Source organism: Artibeus jamaicensis, unplaced genomic scaffold (assembly GCF_021234435.1).
Source record: "Artibeus jamaicensis isolate MK-2021 breed Jamaican fruit bat unplaced genomic scaffold, CSHL_Jam_final contig_64, whole genome shotgun sequence".
NCBI lineage: Eukaryota > Metazoa > Chordata > Mammalia > Chiroptera > Phyllostomidae > Artibeus > Artibeus jamaicensis.
Genome location: NW_026521911.1, coordinates 2,589,230 through 2,609,393, shown reverse-complemented (window position 1 = coordinate 2,609,393; position 20,164 = coordinate 2,589,230). Strand labels below are relative to the sequence as shown.

The 20,164-nt window shown below is 50.6% G+C and overlaps 1 protein-coding gene, 1 long non-coding RNA gene and 1 pseudogene across 4 annotated transcripts; 2 read left to right on the top strand and 1 right to left on the bottom strand.

The window, feature by feature from the left end:
* The first annotated feature begins 3,085 nt into the window (after window positions 1-3,085).
* On the top strand, window positions 3,086-14,800 carry UCP3 (uncoupling protein 3). 2 transcript variants are annotated; one of them, XM_037148709.2, is made up of 8 exons: window positions 3,086-3,540; window positions 6,063-6,198; window positions 7,141-7,359; window positions 7,864-8,074; window positions 8,356-8,556; window positions 9,662-9,763; window positions 10,217-10,397; window positions 13,242-14,800. In XM_037148709.2, exons 3-8 carry the CDS (start codon window positions 7,234-7,236, stop codon window positions 13,354-13,356), a joined length of 936 nt encoding a protein of 311 aa, XP_037004604.2. In that variant the 5' UTR covers window positions 3,086-3,540; window positions 6,063-6,198; window positions 7,141-7,233; the 3' UTR covers window positions 13,357-14,800. The 2 variants fall into 2 exon arrangements, with proteins under 2 accessions (XP_037004604.2, XP_053526867.1); XM_053670892.1 differs by having other exon boundaries at window positions 12,360-13,310.
* On the bottom strand, window positions 3,534-5,507 carry LOC128628271 (uncharacterized). Of its 2 annotated transcripts, none has more exons than XR_008392585.1 (3): window positions 5,349-5,507; window positions 5,063-5,154; window positions 3,534-4,536 (listed from the first exon to the last, which is right to left on the bottom strand). It is a non-coding gene; the product is annotated as an uncharacterized LOC128628271 (long non-coding RNA). The 2 variants fall into 2 exon arrangements; XR_008392586.1 differs by having other exon boundaries at window positions 5,420-5,507.
* LOC128628246 (protein FAM91A1-like) lies at window positions 13,733-20,064 on the top strand (annotated as a pseudogene).
* The last annotated feature ends 100 nt before the right edge of the window (window positions 20,065-20,164 follow it).

The following is a 20,164-nucleotide window of genomic DNA, read 5'->3' as shown; positions in this document are numbered from 1 at the left end:
CCTGCCTTTTTTTTTTTAATAAAATCATATTGGTATTTGTATTCTGTGCACAGGTATTTCTTGGGTGGGCCACTGGACAGGGGTGTTAGAGATTCATTTCTAACAGCCAGAGAGAAGGCGTGACAGCCATGCAGTACCCTGGAGAAGCTCATCTGAAACTGGGGGCCAGAGTTACCACGAGACTTCTGAGCTCCCCAAGGATCAGGCTGGTCCAGATTAGGGTGACACCCACTATTCCTTTGTTGGTGCCTCCAAGCTATCAACAAAGTAAAGGGAGTCTCCTGGGATGAGCCCCTCAGAATCCCCCATCTCTGGGATGGGCAACTCTGGCTCTGCCAGACCCCGAACATCTGAGCAGCTGCTGCGGACCAGGCCTGTGGGGAAGACGAGGCACAGGTGTGCGGAGCGCCTGCGCGAGGTTAGAAGGGGGCTGACGTGGAGGGCCTGCTTGCCACCCCCAAACACAGGTCACTTCACTTCCTCTGAAAGAAAACAGCTCTATAACCTGCATATTGGGGTTCCCTGTTCGTAGTTAAACTGAAGCTCAATGAAGTTAATTTGCCTCTGTTGATCAGCTAGAAAGTAAGTCACCGCACAAGATACCTCCAAAGGTATTGCAAGGCTTCTGCACTCAGTGACCAAAACAGGTTACAGCCGGTAAGTGTTTTGAATTCAGGGAGTTTATGGGGGAAGCCCCGCGGGCTGGGGCAGGCAGAGAAGGCCGCCCAGAAGAAAGAAGTCCGGAGGTGAGCCCAGAGGCGAGCCAAGAGTGCACTCAGGCCACCTGCACCTGAGGGTACAGAAGAGACAGTCCGGCTCTGCCACTGCCCCAGTAGGTGCCCTCTGGCTGGACTCTCCCTCCATCTGAGCTTCGGGTGGCTCAGGTGTAAAATGGAGATAACAACACCCGCTTCTCGGGGTTGTCGTAAAGGTTAAATGAGATGACATCTGTGGAAGTGCCTCGCCTGCACTAGGTGCTTAGTGGAAGCTGAGGAGAGGTCAGCCCCTGCCCGTGCCACCCCACTCTTCTGGAGCAAATCAGTGGATAGGCAAGCGCACCAGTAACTGGGAGACAGGCAGGACGCGCCCCCAGAGGGTACAGGGTGATGCAGGAACCCCAGCGAGGGACAGGCTGCCCTCATCAGTGAAGTGCCCTCCTTCATCTGTTCACCACAGCCCCCTAAGCTTCGGCCTGCCAGCTCACCCCTGCCCAGAGCCTCCCTCTCAGGTCACCAGCCCAGAGATTTGAGGCCTGGGCTCCACCGCCCTTGAGACCACCAAGAACCTACAATGAAGAAGTCAGGGGCCCAGGCCTGAGAGGTTAAGCAGGTGACGACTATTCCTTCTAAATCCTGCTTCAGGTCCTATAAACAGCCTGATCACGTTGAGTTAGGATGAGGCCACAGAAGATACAAGCTGCCTCTACCCAGGCCGAGAGCAGCAAGCAGTGTCTATGACACAGAGGCACCCTGAGGGTCTGAAGCTCACTGGGTCCCCATAAGCTGGGTCTATTTCCCAGGGACAGCTCGGAGGTGAAATGCCTTACAGGGTCATGCAATGTTTGCTCCAGTCACCCCAACACTAGTCAGTGTCTCCCCGACTTCCCTCTGAGCTCTCCCTTTGCAGAGACCTGAAAATGGGTGTTCCTGGTCACTCAAAAACTTTCAATCCCGCCTCATAGCAACCAGCCATGGAACTTCCAGAGCAGGCTGGATTCTGGGGACAAGGAACCAGAGTGGACACACCTGGCCCTGCCCTTCAGCAGCTCTCGGGCCAATGCAAGGCAGCCCAACTGCCGACTCTGGGTTTCTCCGAGGCCTGCTGCCCCTTGTTACCCCTTCGTGTATATAGTATCCACAGTAATTCACCCACGACCTCCAGGCCCACAGTTTCAGAGCCCAGAACCTAGTCCCTGAGCCCTCGCGACCTCAGCAGCCCCTTCTCTCAGCACACTAATGCAGCTGCCTGTCCTGGTGTTCTAGCCTGGTTCTAGGAAGATGATGGGCTTGGCACTGCGGCATCTGGACTTGCAACCACCCGCCTCAGGGCCCTGGCTCTGTGCCCACATCCTCCTCTCTCCCCCCACCCGCCCTCTTCTCCCCTGACCCCTTCCCCTTCTCTCCTCTTTTCTCTGTCACCTGGGTCCCAGGTTCAGAGGTGCCAAACCCTTACCCCCAGCACCTACACTACGGCAGCTGCTACAGGGGACCCCTCCCACCCTGACCCCCACACCTTCCCGGCTCCCTTTGGCTCCAACGGTGTCTGTGCTGGAGACTCCAAGTGTTATGTCATCGAAATCAGTGGTGACAGAAGACAGACCCAAAGAACGTTATAATTACAGGCTAGAGGTCTGCCTGGTACAATGACCTGTGCAGGTCACTGTTTGTCCCCGAGACTTACTCTTCCCCTCTGTAAAATAAGCATTGTAAACATTAGGCTCCTGAGTCATAAAAAGGGATGAACACAGGTGAACTTTGAAAACATTCATGCTGAGTGAAAGAAGCTAGTCACAGAGTATGTCACATATTTATATTAATAGGAAATGTTCAGAAAAGCAAATCTACAGAGACAAAAAGTAGGTAAGTGACTGCCTGGGGCCTGCGGGGAGGGAAGTGACTGCTGATGTGTAGGGGGCGTTTCCGAGGGGCGATGAAAGTGTTCTAAAATTGAACGTGACGACTGATGGCAGTATAACTGTGAATATACTAAAAATGTGGAATTATATCCTTTAAATAGGAAAATGGTGTGTGAATCATAGTTCAATAAAGCTGTTGTATTTTAAAGCTTAAAATCCTAATAGTGCCTACCTCATATGGTTGTAAGAAATAGGAATAATGTATGTCAAGTATCTAACTCACAGTAGGCACCAAGAAATGAGAGTTAGTGTCATTGTTATTAAGAGGAGGCCCAGGAGAGCCGCGCCCAGCCTATGGAGGGAGGCCTTGACCTTCGGACTTTCAAGGCAGCAGGTCCAACACCCCCCACACCCATACATACATGGTCTGGCACAAATAACACCCCTTTATTATTATAAAATCTTTTATTACAAGATCATAAGCATGTAATTCTGTAACATAACAATATCACTCAAGAACACCCTATGACATTTTAGGGGAAATGTTCAAAGTGAAACTATAAATTATTACACCCATATTATTACCCTACCAGCCACACTCAAGCAGGCGTTCCTTCTGCCGGACCCTATGCACACCCTTATCACCTGAGGTAGCTCTTCTCTCGGGAACTGAAAGGAGCTGTTTTAAAGAACCTCAGGTCAAAGAAACGGAACCAGATCTAGAACTCTGACCTCCCCCTTCAACTCCCTGCCCCTCACAGCCGTGTCTTGTCAAGTGATCAGGCTGTCAACTAGCGTCTCCAGGGTCAGGTTTCAGGTCACCCGGGGTGTATAAAGATAGGTGCCAAGCCAGAGGCGGCAGAGACAGCAGTGAATGGCAAGGGGCGGTCAGATTCCTGCTGTCGCCTCCTGGAATGGAGCCCTAAGGAGGTCCCGTGCTTCCCCTACCATGCCTGGCCTCACAGGTAAGACCCCATGTCCTCCCCTTCATGGTGGCTTGCAGGTTGCGGCCAGGACCTGGCAGGGATCCCTGTCATCGCATGGCCGGGCTGATGGAGATTTAGTCCAGCCCCAGTCTTGTCCTGGTGCGGGAGCTGCAGCCCTGATGAGGGCACAGTGGCAGAGCTGGTACTCGGCCCCACCATTCCTGTCACTCACCTGGGACTCACCCCTTGCTCCGCTGGCTGCCTCCGATGTGCTTTTGTATATCCTCATAGACAAGAGGTGGCTTTCTCCTTAATCTGACCCTGAATCCCTCCAGGATTCCTTCAGAGCATAAAGTCAAGGAGGGCCTGTGAGGCCCGGTCTGCATACTGAGGGTTTTACAGAGCCCACGGGAACTCTCCCCGCAGTGGCTTTCTCAGTAGGGACGCTGCGGAGGCTTCGCCAGGATGGAGGGGTTGGGCAGTGTATCTAAGAACCGGGCCTCTGACCCCTACTTCAGGGGACTTGTTTCTAATGCGGATCCCCAGACCCCATCCAGACCTGAATGGGGGTCTCTGGGGCTGAGGGCTGAGAATCCACTCATAAACAAGTGGCTCCAGGGACCCTGCGCTCTCCCTGAAGTCTGACACTCTGGACGATGGGACAGGCACAGTTGTCAGACGGCCCTGGGCCCCAATCCCAGCTCCATTCCTCAGCCTTATGACCAGCCGAAGCCCTCAAAGCCTTCGGTCCCTTGAGGAGGAAGTGGGAATAATCATAGCAACTACCTTAGAGTCTTACAAAGTGACTGGATTAGTCAATGCCTAGAAAGCCCTCATCACGGTGCCCGGTGCAGGAAGCACTCAGCCAGCACCACTGGGCACCAGGACCCCGGGGGCCATGCAGACCAGAACATTCCATTCCTCAAGTGCCCCAGCAGAGCCACTGGGAGGAGGTTCTGCTGTCAACTTCCTCTCCTACCATCCAGTGGCAAAGGTCTGCTGGCTGCTGAGTCTCCTTGAGTACCAGTTCGGAGGCTGGAGTGAAGAGGGAAGGAGGTTGGGGAGCACTGGCCTCAGGGCAGCCCTTACCTGTGCCCACCATTACGGCCTCCCCAACGCCCTCCCCAGCTTGACCAGTGGAAGTTCGAGAGCCCTCCCCGAAAGGCACGACTCTTAACCTGAGTCCATGCGCATCCACTCTGCCTCCGGTGGGTGGCTCAGGACTGCCTCTGGATGTGCTCCAGCCTCGCCCCCGGGCCACTGCTCCTGAGCAAGTGGAGGCTCCACCACCTCTTGCTGGACCATTCAACCACCCCTCTCTGGTCTCTGAGCCCCCAGCTCCCAGTCCGTCCTCAGCACCCGCACCCACACCCGCATGCTCTCATGCAGCTCTGCTAGAGTCACCCCTCAGCCAAAAACCGCCCTCCTCTCTCCTCTGCCAGCTAGATTAAGTATAGCCCTGGCATTTGAGGTCCTCCACCAAAGGCCACTGTGGGCACCTCAGATTTCTCAACACCCCCCCCCTTCAGCAAGTAGGGTTCCTTGGTCAACTCTTCCATACCTAGCGGCACAGAGAAGCAGGATAAGTCAGCCCTATCCCCGCCTTTGGTGTCCTCCATCTCAGGGGGAACCACAGAAGCTAATGAGCTGATCCTACAAGAAAGCACAGTATGAAACCAGGGGTAGCTGGAGACAAAGGAAGTTCAGAAGGGAAGCCTTGGTGGTTCAGGGCCCTGGCCAAGCACCCCCAGGAAGGTAAATCCGGCCTGTCAGACAAAGCCGACAAAGGGCCCCTTGCCAGGCCTGCACATCACACAGATGCCTTGGTGTCACGTAGCCCTGCTCACCTGTGACCTCGGAAAGGTCATACCACTTGTCTGGGCCTCAGTTCGTAACTCTGAAAGTGAAGTAAAAATACCTAATTCGTAGGGTTCTCCTGTTACAGCCTGCGTAGCCACCAAAGGGTTTGAAGAAGCATGCTCTGACGGCCAGTAGGAAACAGCAGGGATCACAGCCCCCAAGGGCCTCCCAGCTGAGAGGAGCCAGCACCTCCCACTGGGGACGCAGCCAGCCCTGGCAGCTGCTGTCCTGCTGTAGGGCAAAGGGGAGTGGGGAAGGAGGCAGGGGGAGGGTGGCGTTCCCAGAACGGCTGCCACGCTGTTCCCCAGCCAGGCTCAGCTGTGCAGACGGGGGCCTCCACGCCATCCTCCCAAGAAGCCAGGTCCTTCCTGGACCCTCTCAAGAAGGCACTGCAGAAAGGCAGGAAGTTGGGCTATGGGAAGAGCCCTGCAGAGAGAGCCAGAGCCTGACTGTGCAACCTGTAGAGGTGTCAGCCTCTTGACACCTCTTCTTCACCTGCCAAAATGGGCAGTGACACCCACCCAGCCTCCAAAGCCCTCAATAAAAAGGGGTGGATGTCCACACCACCACGGCCACTGGGGCCCCTGAGTAGACTGGGGAAGGGAGCCTGGAATTCTATGAACCTGAGCCAGTCTCTTCCCATCTTAAGCCTCTATTTTCTCATCTGTAAAATGGATTCAAATGTCCTTCCTTCTTCCCAGGGCTATTTTAAGCCTAGTGTGGCAGAGGGAGCCGGGCTCTGACACTGGTGGCTGGGAGCACTGAGCCCGCACGTGCCTCTGAGTCTCGGTGTGCGCACCCAACGTAGGCAAGGAAGAGGCGGCTCCCTTTCGGAAGGTATGAGAACTCCGAGAGATCGTGGGTGATGCTCACACAGAATCCCAGCAGCCATTCCCCACCCCGACCCTAAGCCATGCCCCAGGCTCTCACACATGCTCTTGCCCTCCCCTGTTCCTCGAACACCCTTCTCCAGCTGCCGAACACCCTTCTCTTCTCCTGCCTGCTTTTGCAGGCCTAACTCATGCAGCCCTCCCACCAGCCCCCCCCCCCGTGAAATTGTTCTAATTCTTCCTCACAAACAAGAGAGAGGGTCTTTCCCTCCTGTGAGTCCCTTCCTGGTGGCTCCTTCCTCTGACATCGGTCCAGCTCATCTTGCCCTACTATTGCTTGTAGGCATGTCTAATGCCCCTATAAGACTCCTGAGAGTTCCCTGTGGGCAGGTCACACACACTGTCTTCGCCCATCTCGAGATTTCCCAGGGAGTGCCAGGCACAGAACCCTGCATGGGGTGGACCTCGTGGAGGGGTCCACAGGCCATGGCAAGGACTTTGGACCTTGTTCTCAGTGATGGGGTCAGGGGATGCAATGGGCTGTTCTCAACAGGGAGTGCCATGACCTGACATACATATGCTTGGATGCCAGGCTGGGTCTCCTCCCAGAAAATCGCTTCCTCCATCTGCTTCATGGCCAAATATACCCGCATCAGTGCACAATTCCCATTACAGTTCAGTGGCCATTAAAATGACTATAACCATTATATGGAAGTTATACCACAATTTCAAAAGTTTAAAAAATAAAAATTTAAATGCAACTTCATGCTGGGAAAGATCAAAGAGATAAGGTAGGGTCAAGTGACCAGTTTTTATCAGCAGAGTCCACAGAGCTAAACATGGCAGTGCTCAGGCCCTTCACCTCCACAGCCCCCTCGGTGCTGAGGGGTCTTGGGGGCTGGTCGGACAGCACAGGCTCCATCGGCCGCCTCTGGCCTGTCTCCTGCAGCCTCCTCCCTGCACCAGCGCCCAGAGCTGCAGAACGGCCCTGTCCTGGGACCTGCACCAGGCCCTCGAGGGACTGGGAGAGACTTCAGGGACCATGGTTGGACTAAAGCCTTCGGAGATGCCTCCCACAACTGCCGTGAAATTCCTGGGGGCGGGCTCGGCTGCCTGTTTCGCTGACCTCCTCACCTATCCGCTGGACACGGCCAAGGTCCGCCTGCAGGTAGGTGCCCTTCGGCCAAGGTCATCCTTCGCATCAGAGGAGGCGCTGAGTTCTCCACTCGTCTGCCAGCAAGCTGTTCCTCACGCAGAACCCTGAGCAGGCCACTCATCCATTGCTTAAGACCCTGCCTCGCCACCTCCCCGTCACCATTGCCCAAGATAAAGAAATCTCCATTCCTTGGCATAATGTGACAGGAACTTTCATGGCCCAGCCACTGTTCGTAAACCATAAGGAGTCAAGTGAAAGACAGGTGTTACCAGGTGACCTAGAGCAACCCCGACCACTGTAATGAGAGCCACAGTCTGGCCTCCATTTGCTCTGAGAATCAGGCGCCCTGGGAGCTTGGACTGCTGCACGAGCCCCAGTTATCCTCCTGGGATATGGCAGCTGCAGCCATGCTTGTCTCCAAGTCCGGCCCCATGCAGGCCCTTCTGAACACAGCCCCCCTCGCAACCCGCCTCGAAGCTCCTCACACCTGTGCCGGGGTGGGGGGGTGTCCCTCAGATCCAGGGGGAGAACCAGGCAGCCCTGAAGGCCCGGAACATCCAGTACCGCGGCGTGCTGGGCACCATCCTGACCATGGTGCGCACCGAAGGTCCCCGCAGCCTCTACAATGGGCTGGTCGCCGGCCTGCAGCGCCAGATGAGCTTCGCCTCCATCCGCATTGGCCTCTATGACTCTGTCAAGCAGTTCTACACCCCTAAAGGAGCAGACAGTGAGTGCCAGTATCCCACGGACACCGTTGGGTGGGCAGAAGCAGAACTGGGGTGTGGGGGTCCAGAAAGCAGGGCAGTGCCAACTCAGAGGCAGGGCTGGGGTATGGGCAGCTTATAACAGACAATCGTGAGGAGACTCAGAGCCCCAACGAGAAAGCTCCAGAACCTGATCCAGGAAAAGAGGCAAGTATCAGGCAGGGGCTCCCTGCAGAGAACAGCATCAGGCCCAGAGAGGCGTCAGGTAGCAGGACATTGGCCCACTGTATCCCCTTCTCCCCAGACTCTGGCATCGCCACCCGGATTTTGGCGGGCTGCACCACAGGGGCCATGGCAGTAACCTGTGCCCAGCCCACAGATGTAGTGAAGGTCCGATTTCAGGCCACCATACACCTTGGCCCTGGGAGCAACCGGAAGTACAGCGGGACAATGGATGCCTATAGGACCATCGCCAAGGAGGAAGGGGTCAGGGGCCTGTGGAAAGGTAAGTCTGGACCCCAGTACCAGGGAGCCTTTGGCAGAGCTTTCCCTTCCCTGGAGCTTGGGCTGAGAACTGAGCAAAGAGGGCCCTCTCAGCATAATGCATTCCAGTGATTCTGAAAAAATATCTCAACAGAAAATACCTCCTGACCTACCATAGTGCCCCAATTCAGCTCAACTTGCCAACCCTTCACCATGTGCAGGCTACTGGGAGGGAGACAGAAATAAGTAGAAGACACCTTCCACTCTCACAGAGAGGAGGAGAGACATGCCAAGGAGCTGCCATACCACAGCTCAGGACGTGCTAGGTTCAGGAAGAGGTGCAAGTCCACAAGCAGGAGAGCCCATGTGGGCTGCAGAGGGAAGGTGACGGGTTAGCTGAGCCTCAAAGGCTCAGCAGGCTCTGCTTGTGTGGAGATTGCACCGAAGGACCTTCCAAGCAAAGGTCTTCTCCCTGCAGGGCAGGGAGAAGAAACAAGCAGCCGCGAGGAGCAGGACATAGGGAGACGCCGTGAGGAGGGAGTTCCCTCAGGAGCAAGGCTTTAGGGCTCCCTCTGTATCTAAAAGGTGGCAACCTCCACAAATGCTGGAGGCTCTCCCATATGGAGACCAGGGGACACATGCATCCTTGCAGAAGAAACAGGGACCCAGTGAAGGCTCAGAGCAGGATCCCTGGGCCCCAGCCCTGGCCCTGCCCTCGCATGCTCAGTGTCCTCATCGGTGAAACCAGGCGCTGGTCGTGATGCCCTGCTTGGGCCCTGCCCACACTACTACCCTCTGCCCCCCCCCATTCCCAGAGCCCCGCCTCCCTCTTCCAAAGAAACACTTCCGTTTCTAGCCCTAGACAAGTCTCAGGGAGGTCTATCTAAATTTTGATAGATATTGCAGGTCATCCTCCAAAACGTGGCTAAACAAGCACGTGGGCCTGTCTGTTTTCCGCCTGTAAGGAGGACACGGATAATCTGAGAGGCATCAACACTAGAATCTCCTCAGCAGAGGCGGGCTGTCTGAGACCGCTGGAATGGGACACCAGCCCCCTAAATGGGGACCTGTGGGGGTTCCACTTCTCCTATTCCCCACTTATCAGCTCCCACTCCCCTTTATAACAGGAACTTTGCCCAACATCATGAGGAATGCCATTGTCAACTGTGCTGAGATGGTGACCTATGACATCATCAAGGAGAAGTTGCTGCACTATCACCTGTTCACTGGTGAGGCCCTGGGCTCCAGGCAGACAGCCCACCCTCGCTATGGCAGGGAGGGAACCTGGAACTCCAAATAGTGGGCACCGCCCAGAGGCGACTGGGCTTTAGGAGGAGCAGGGCCCAGTACATCGTTGTGACCAGTAGGAAAAAGCCCTGAACAGGGAAGCTGGGGGCCTGGCTTCCAGCCCAGCACCACTTCTCACCACGTAGAGAGGATCGTTGCTCTGACTTTGGTTTCCTCAAACAGAGCGGCTGGGCTGAATGGCCTTCCAACTCTGAGGGCTCTGTTCCACCTTACCAGAAGGTCCACCCAGGGCCCTGAGAAAGATGCAAAATACTACCCTTATGCTCAAGGAGCTCACCATTTAATTGGGGGCATGTGATAAGCTCACAGGGAGCAGAAAGCAGGTGCACCCCCATCTCACAGCCCAATACTTGCTCTTCCCTTCCCCGCTGCAGACAACTTCCCCTGCCACTTTGTCTCTGCCTTCGGAGCCGGTTTATGTGCCACAGTGGTGGCCTCCCCCGTGGACGTGGTGAAGACCCGGTATATCAACTCGCTCCCAGGCCAGTACCGCAGCCCCCTGGACTGCATGCTGAAGATGGTGACCCGGGAGGGCCCCGCAGCCCTCTATAAGGGGTGAGCGTCCCCTTCCTGCCTCCACACGCCCTCCCGGAAAACTCAGGCTCTCTCTCCCTCCTGTCTCCTTTCTTTCCCTCCCTTCTTCTCTTTCCTTTTTTCCTTCCTTCCTTCCTTCCTTCCTTCCTTCCTCCCTCCCTCCCTCCCTCCCTCCCTCCCTCCCTCCCTTCCTTCCTTCCTTCCTTCCTTCCTGTCATGTATAATGTGCTGACCATGGGTCCATCTGGGGATGCAGTGGTGAACAGCAGAGGTGTAAACGCCACAAAGGAGAGTATCAAGAACTATGGAAGTTAAAAAAAAGAAGAGTGAACCAAATCTAATTCAGAGAGTCAGGGAAGGCTTGTCTGAGCAAAAGGAATTCAGGCAAAGTGCTGCCCCCACGCTTACGGAGCAGGGGAGAAGGCGGGAAGGGCGGCTGGTGATCCTGAGACTTCTCCCCAACCCGCCGCCACAACTGGGGATCGCCACTGATGGCGCCTGAGGCGCCCAATGTGGGTGACGTGTTCTTGCTTCTGTGTCTTAGCGTTTACCATTCCCTCTGCCTGGGATGCCTTTCCCATGCCATCTGCATGCTCTAAATATTTTTTTTAAATAAGTTTTTATTTTCAATTAGAGTTGATGTACAATATTATATTAGTTTCAGGTGTATGACCCAGTGATTAGACATTTATATAACTTACAAAGTCATCACCCCAGTAAGTCATCACCCCGCTAAGTCTCGCACCCATCTGACACCAGTCATAGTCATTACCATATTATTGACTATATTCTCTGTGCTATTCTTTACACCCCCATGACTGTTCTGTAACGACCAATTTATGCTTCTCTTTTTTTAAGCTAACCGTTTTATTTATTATTTATTTAATTACTTACTTCTTTTTAGAGATGAAGGGAAGAAGAAAGAGTGGGAGAGAAACATTAATCAGTTGCCTCTCGCATGTGCCCTGACCTGGGACAACACTTACAACCCAGGCATGTGCCCTGACCGGGAATCAAACTAGTAACCTTTTGCTTTTCAGGATCACACCCAACCAAGTGAGCCACACCAGTCAAAGCTTCATTCATACTTTTTAATCCCTTTACCTTTTTCATTCATCCCCTCAACACCGCTCTGCCAGCTGTCAAAACACACATGTTCTAAATCTTAGCTGTCCTTCAGGACTAGATCAAATGCCACCTCCTTCCTTGTGAGCTTTACCGATACTTTCTTGATACCACTCGCATGGTATTTAACACCTCCTACTTTGTGTTAGAGTATTTGTTCATTTAAATTATCCACCGTGCTAGAGTGGAAGCTCTTTGAAGCCAAGGACTGGTGGCTTATACATCGCACAGAGTCCCAAGCACAAAGCCAGCACTCAGTACTTAGGTTATTAACAAGCATCATTGCCACTGAGTGTTAGGCCTTGTGCTAAGCACTTTATGTTATGTCAACAACCCCCTGCACTGAGCAGTATTCTCCTCATTTACTGAGGAAGAGACTCATATCAAAAAGTCCACAGTCACAAAATTAAAATGGCACAGACACAACCAGGCCATCAGCTACCGCATTTATTGAATTGCTGAGCTCTTTTCTCAGCCCTCTCACCTCCCACCACTGATGACAGTTTTCTGGCGCCCAGTGACTGAACTCACAAAGCAAACATGTTCTCCACCCTGGGAATGACATCAGGGTGTGTGTTTCCATGAACAGGCTGGTCTTTTTCTATAAGTCCTCTGCCCCCATCATTACGATCTCCAGCTGTAGCCACTTGTCTCGGTTTATTATTTTACTTGGGAAACGTTTCCTGAGTATCTCATGGGGGTGGGCTCTTGTGCTGTGCTTCCCTTGAAGAGCAGCAAACAAGTAGGTGACGTCTACTATGCATTTGGGGATACTGGGCCCTGTGTGCGGTACATTAACTCATTTAATCCTCACAGTAACTCTATGAGGTAGACACTGTTATTTTCCTCCTTTTACAGATAAGGAAACTGAGGCTCAGAAAGATTAACTCGACCAAGATCATGAAGCTAGAAACCTGTAGAGCTAGGATTTAAACCCAGATCTGACTCCAGGTTCACGTTCAGTGCCCCAGTGCTGCTATACTCCCTGTGAGGGGCCTAGGCAGAGGCTTCAGGAGAGGCCTTGGTGTGAGGTTATGGTACCCAAGCCAATTCCTACAGAGCCAATAGCAACCAGCCAGACGAGGAGCATAGGGGACATTCCAAGCAGAGAGAGCAACATGGGTAAAGGCATGGAAATAAGGGTCTGGCCAGAGCAGGGAGGACCAGGAGGGAGTAGCAGAGAGAGGCTGAAGAGGAGGGTGTGGGCCAGGTGTCAGGCTCCTCCCTGAGTCTGTGAGGCACAGCTGAGGTGGGGACTCTCTCCTGGACACTCTAACGCCCGACAGGCAGGCTCTCTGGAGATCAGCTACATTTGGTGCCACCCCATCTTCACCCTGTGGTGCCTCACCTTCTTGGTGCCCTGGCAGGAGCCTCATCAGGGGTGACCGCTGAGGGTGTAAATGAGCCCAGAAATGCCCAGCAGCAGAGTGGAGTCAGGTGGTTTTAGTGGAGCTACTTAACCGCCTGGGGTGGTGTCTGAAAAAGACAACTGGCGACAATCATATCTACCTTATAGAACTGCGAGAATGACTGCCTGAAATAGTGACCTGGCTAAAAAGTCTTAGTTTTTTTTCCTGGTTCCAACTGCCTAAATCCCTTCAGCAGAGAAGAAAAAGACTGAACTGATCTTAGAAAACGCTCATGACTCCACGAGTCTAGGTCCGGTGCTACTACCGCTGTGGTGGGGAGCACACAGCCAGAGAGCTCCTTGCCTGACGTTGGGGCTGTTTCTCTCATCAGATTTACACCCTCCTTTCTGCGACTGGGAGCCTGGAACGTGATAATGTTTGTAACCTATGAGCAGCTGAAACGGGCCTTGATGAAAGTCCAGATGCTCCGGGAATCTCCGTTTTGAATAGGACAGGCCACTTGGACGGAACAGAACAAAACCAGTCAAGGATGGAACAAATCCGTGGGTCTGCACACACAGGGACACAGACCCACAGGTGTTTACACTCTTTCTGGCTGCTGACTCCAGGAACAGAAGGAGGAGAAGAGGAAGGAGTCTGGTCTTCAGTGCGTTGGCTTAAGAACATTTTTTGTTTTGCGCTGACACAATGGAAAATAAATTATATTAATTTTTGGAACTTAATAGGTTGGATGCCTAACATTTAGGCTACAGAGAACAAACCAAAACAGATCCATTTGGATAAAATGGAAGTTTGTAAGCTGAAAAGTCTGATTAGAAGGTGAAAGACAAGACTGCAAGCATTGGATGGGAGTGGCACACGATGACCTGGCAACCGACTACGGAGTGCAGAGGGACCTGCCAGGCGGCACAGAGCTGTGAGTGCAGCCTGCAATCAGCCCTGGGCCCCGGCCAAGCGTGCAATGTGTCTGCTGTGCAGAGCCCACTGGGATCCCAGGAAATGTGAGGAAAAGAGAAACTGCAGAACCTGTGCCAGAGGAGCACTGCTGGGCCGGCACGAGGCTGTGACTCGTCCCTGATGACACTGAGAATCCAGAGGACCGACTCGGTCTCCTTTCCTGTAAAATGAGAGTAAAAATCCCATTCCTGCCACTTCACCGGGATAGTGTGGTGATCAAGTGGGGAGCTGGACAGGAAACACTTTATAAAGGCAAAAATTCTGTACAGATGTAAATATAAGGACTAGGCCTTGGGAAAGGTGTTGTCAGGACAGTGAAGAAGGGCCAGGGAGGTTTTTGAAAGACGGCTGACCAGACGTGTGGCCAAAGGAACCAGGAACTCATGGACAGAGCATGACGGGTGGCCAGAGGACGCCCCCTCCCCAGTGCAGCCCCCACTCCCTGGCTGGACTGGCAGTCACCTTGAAGAGTGTGGAGGTTGGGAAAAAATAGTTAAATGGCAGGACTGACAGCCAAAAGTAGCAGGACTCTGAATTTTTGGAAAATTATTATGACTTTATAATAAAGGAATTCACACCTTGGGTATTCAGATGAGAACAGCCACTTTTCTGCCTTCTCTTTCCTGGACAGAATTTCCCTTTCTCACTTCAGGCTTCCTGTTTGCAAGGGCTGAGCTAGATCTGGCCCCACACGCCCACACAGCCCACCCCACCCCACCTCACTCGTGGCCTCAGCACCAGAGGGGATGTTTGGCAAAGTCACCCTTCCTTCCCCATACTGACTCCTCCACACCCTGGGGAAAGAGAACATCCACTATGCTCAACGCTTTCCTAAATTTAAATTATAATTTCACATCATCTACATATACAAACTGGAAAGTACAAACACAAGTAAGAAACAAAAATTACCAATTTAGTGTCTGGTTTGGCTTTCCAATAAAATTCATATTTAAAATTTTCTGTTACTTTCAACCTGACTGACATGTGCAATTGTGTGTCTGTGTGTGTCATTGGGGGGTGGTGATGAGAGGAGCTGGCGGGGCAGAGATCTGAGGAAGAGTGTCGGGGAAAAGAGAACAGAACAGTCTGTGGGAATGAGCCTGGCACGTTCGAAGAACAGAACAAAGGCCCGTGTGGCTGGCATGAAGTAAATGAGGACACGTATGTGAGATCATTCATCTACTCATTCATCAAATGTGTAAGAGGCCGATAAGCCAGAGGACAGCCAATTGTTGGGAAAGCTTGGCAGGAAGAGGAAGGAGAAAGACAGTCCTGCCTGTTCAATCACACACACACATACATACACACACACATTAGAGGCAAAGATTGAAGACAAGGGAAACATTGCAGAAGGAAGGTCCTGGAGAAAACAGAAGAGCACAGAATAATGGGCATAAGTGGGATGGACCAAGCCAGAAAGGATATGAGAAACCTAGAAATAAAAGAGAGTTATACAGGCAAATTTTTTGAAATGGAGAGTAGCCAAATAAAGGCATTCTCCAATCTTTTCGTTGAAATTTGAGGAATAGTCACATATGAAAGCAGGTTAGTGGGCCTGGAGAATTATTTATGAGAGATGATTTAAAAAACCTTTTTTTCCCCAAAAATATAATTTAATGAAGAAACTCAGATCCTCTGATACACCCCTATTCTCTGTCGTGCTGAGGCGCCTGGAGCCCTCCCCAGCAAGCACACAGGCATTCTAAAGTGTAGAGAGTGACACCGCCAGCAGGCTCCCCTCCACTGTCACAGGGCCCTCGCAACATAGGTGTGGAGTTCCACATCAGGCGCAGCCACTCACGGAGCAAGCGGCCTACCAACACGTGACGGGGTCTTGGAAATTCACAGAGTAAAATATGCAAAGCGGGTTGTCCTCTACATATTCACAATCAGCTATGATGCAGAAACATAATTTAAACATGTCAAGAAAGATGGATGTAAATACTTTGAGGAACTATTACACTCAAGATTACTTCATGCTGGACCTTCACCATTTATTTGATATTACGGCAAAAGGCCTGAAGATAAGACCATTTTTGTATCATACTGAGATTACAGAGGACGTTATGACCCATGAGAATATGTGTGCTTCATTGCCCGGCTTTACCAGGGCTGGCTAAGTTTTTTTTGGCATAAATGTGTAAGCAGTACAGTGATATTATAAATCAGTATAGATCATCATTTTTTTTTCTTTTTAAAATATGAAGAATGTTCACATGTGGTGTGTCCATTTGAAGAATGGCCACATTGTCTACTCATAATACCAGTGGAAACTGCCATAGAGTTGGTGGGGGGTGCAGGCTGGTCAGATCACAAAAACGACATAAAGATGCATGAATATTCCATAGGTAATATCACTGATTCAGGTCCTCCACTCTCTAGATCACTAGATTACGATGTGATACATAATTTATATAAGAATTTACTTACTTAAATATATCAATATCTAATGACAATTTTATTGTCTTGATGATTTAATAATGAATTGAGTGCAAGACGACTAGGTGATGAAACTTTCAAACTATATTTCTTTCAATTGTTGAGCATACTAATTTTGCAGAGCTTGCAAATGTCCTTGAGACAGACTTTTCCTCGTTAGAAATGGTGTTTCCACCCTGCCAGGGTGGCTCAGTCATCCCAAACACCAAAACTTTGTGAATTGGATCCACATCAGGGCATATACCTAGGTTTCAGGTTTGATCCTCAGTTGGGGCTCATATAGAAGGCAACTGATTGATGTTTCTCTTACATCAGTCTCTCTCTCTCTCTGTTTGTCCCTCTCTCTCTCTTCCTCTTTCTCTAAAATCAATAAACATAGTTGGGTTTAAAAATAAAAATAAATATATTTCTTAAAAAAAAAAAAAAAGAGCCCTGACTGTTGTGGCTCAGTGGATTGAGTGCTAGCCTGTTAACCAAAGAATCTCCAGTTCAATTCCCGGTCAGGGCATATTCCTAAATTGCGGGCCAAGTCCCCAGTAGGTGGTGTGCAAGAGGCAACCACACATTGATATTTCTCTCCCTCTCTTTCTCCCTCCCCTTCCCTCTAAAATAAATACAATCTTTTAAAAAATGGGGTTTTCATGTGTTGTTGATTGGACTTTGCCCGTAAGGAGAGATAATGTAGATCAACTTCAATGTTTGATCTGTAAACAGATTTAAAAGTATTTTTATCACTAGATGACAAGGAAAGTAGAAGCTCTGTCAAACTTCAATGTTTGATCTGTAAACAGATTTAAAAGTATTTTTATCACTAGATGACAAGGAAAGTAGGAGCTCTGTCAACTCCGATACTGATAAAAATCACCAAGATCCTGCTGGCACAGCCAATACAAGCAGTGTGGGTCTCTCTACAGGATCCACAAAGCTTATTGATTTCCTATTTGATTCAACTCTTACCTTTATAATGATGGGCAATCTTTCACCCAAAATTGGCAAATTCTCATGTAAGTCTCTGGAAACCTTTCTTACAGAACTAGAAAAGGTTCAAAACACTGGTAGAGAAGTACAGAGATAGTTAGGTCAGGCACTCGCTCTGAGAAACACAGCACTGCCTCTGCGTACTCACAATGACACAGCCACATGACTGCACAGCCAGAACAAGCCAGTTAAGGTTTTTTTCTGAATCTCTTATGCTCTGGGAGCCTATTGATTTAGACCCAGCAATTTATAGCAGAGTTCTAAACAAAAGTTATACATTGCCCCTTTCCATGGCTCCTCTCAATAATGGATTCAGTCCATGAGCAGCTAGTACTCCCCAGAATATTTGACCAGTTATCTAGAAGTCATTGCCCAGAAGTCAGATCCTCATTGATTTTACTGTCCAAAGGTTCAAGACTTCAAAAACCATTGGATATATTTCAGGGTTACTATTGAGCATTAATAATGTTTTGGAGTCACAATCCTGACGTTATCCCTACTTCAGACTAGCTCAGATGTTGAATGATGGGATGAGAAACCTTTCCCATTTGGTAAAACAGCTACATGGAAAGTTTGCTTGTGTCAATATGGGTGTCCACAGGCGTTACAAATATCAAGGAACAAAGTGGGCTTGTAGGGATTTTTGTGTATATGTCCTCACATCTATGCTTTCGGTCAACATGCAAACAGAAAACTTGGTGCTGCTTGTGGTAAGAAAAGAGAACCTGACTTACTTTCCAGCTCAGAGAAAATGAAAGCACAGAATCATCACAAATGGTCATTGAGGAGGCACCTAAGGACTCAGCAACAAAACAGAACTCTGATGTTGCCACAACAGAAGCCAGCCGGTTTCCTCTTGATTAAAAAGGAGATGTTTCTTTTTAATTCAGAGCTGTTTAGCTGCTTAGCTCTGAATTGAGAAAGTCTGTAAGAAAACTGCTATAAACAACCTTTGCAGAAAGAAAAGACTTCAAAAACTCTGGCATTCCATTAGAAAACTCTGGATACATGCCCTTTACTTTGTTCAGTCACTCTAGAAAGGTGCTTCTACACTGGACATTCACACAGAGGCAGCTTTTTCGAGTGCGCTTTACAAACTCCTTAAGCTAGTCTGGCTTTTGCATTTGAGTTTACACTGACACAGCCAGTATAAGCAGTTTGGGCCTCACTCTACAGGAGCCACAAAGCTTACTGATTTCCTATTTAATAGGACCAGCAGTGGATGGGAGACCTCACAGTGCCAGAAATAATTTTTTAACTTTTCAATTTCCACTTTGCTTCTGCTACCAGGGCCATAAGCTCAGGTGTTTTTCTTTCCTGTGTGAATGAGAAAGAGATTATGTAATAAACCTGACGCGATCAGGGGTGCCACGTGGCAGGCCCGACAAGCTCAGTGACTGAAAGTAACCACACAGAATAGTCTTATCGCAAACACCTAACTAGGCAGTTCACAGCAGGTAGTCACATCCCAGGCCTATAGCAAAAGTAGCATTTACCTTAAGTGAGCCATGACCATTTTTCTTACGTATCTAGGATAACATAAGAAAAGGTCAGAAATGTTGAAATGTCAGAGTAATTTTGTTTTCTAGACTCCTCGAAAGCACAACCATAGGCATCAGAACATAGGACCACCAGAGCAGGAGACCACAGAACCCTACTGTTATCTTGTTCCCCCATGGTATTGTAAACATTGTTAACTATCCTGTACCCCAATGTATTATAGAAGTGTTTCTCTATTTTGCTTTTTATCCAATCCTAGAAGTTTCCCTGTTTTACTTTCTCCCATCTCCTTAATCTACCATCAGATTTCACGTAGTACCTTTCTTATGTTGTCCCCTGATTCTAAACGCATAAAAAGAACTGCAAAACTGCTATTCTCCAGAGAATTTTCTTAATCCGTTGAGATCTTGCCTCTGGGCATCACCTAAAAACTTTAGTTACAATAAACTCTTATAAAACTTTTAATTATCCATTCCCATTCCAGCTATAGTTTCCTCAGCTGACAAGTCCTTCTGCTTGTGGACAATACAGAAAACACATGCGTGGTGCCTGACTGACCACGATTTAAGGGAGGGCTCACCACTTCCTAGCTGTGTGACATTAGGCGGGTGATTTAACCTTCTTGGGACTCTTTTCTATAAAATGGAGGTTAATACCGGCCTCACAGGCAGTGTCCACACTGAACCTAAACATAGTAACTGCACTCACCAAACGTTCGTTTCCCCTGGTCCTCCCAATTTCACCTTTCAAGGCACTTTCAACAGCAACCCAAACTGCACATATTGAGCCTGTAGTATATGTATATATCGGCCCTTGGAGTGTTGTGATATTAAAATACAGGAAATACCTTCCCGGGCAGGAGAAGCTTATAGTGTACTCAGGGAGACCACTTCCCTTACAGCAGTCCTTGGAGGTAGACAAGAATGAAAACAGCAAGGGACAGAAGGTACACAAAACTAGGGACACGGAATCCAAGGGGGAATAGAGACCTAACGCTCGTGCTTGTCCCGGCCACAGCCCCGGCCCTGTTCGGCTGTCTCACTCATGGGGCGCTGACCCGCTCGAGTCACGCTTGGTGCCCCATCCCCACCCAGGCCGGCAGCTCCAACGGGTCCCCAGGGACAGGTCAATCCTCGGCGGGAGGATGCAGGAAGGCCAGCTGTTCCCAGCGACCGTTGGCGGTTGCCGGACACCTGCTGCTACAGCTCGGACTGGCTCCTTCCTCTGACATTGAGATGACTTTAACCAACCGCCAGCGAGGCGGGTCGGGAGGCCCCGCCCACCCGGAGCCCGCGAGAGGCGCGCGGGTGGTTTGCTGAGGCCTGGGCGGCGGGCTGGGCCTGTGAAAGAAAGGAAGGCGTGCGCTTACACCCTGGGCTGTGGGCAGCTGTTAGAAAAAGCCCTTGCGGGGAAGGTTGG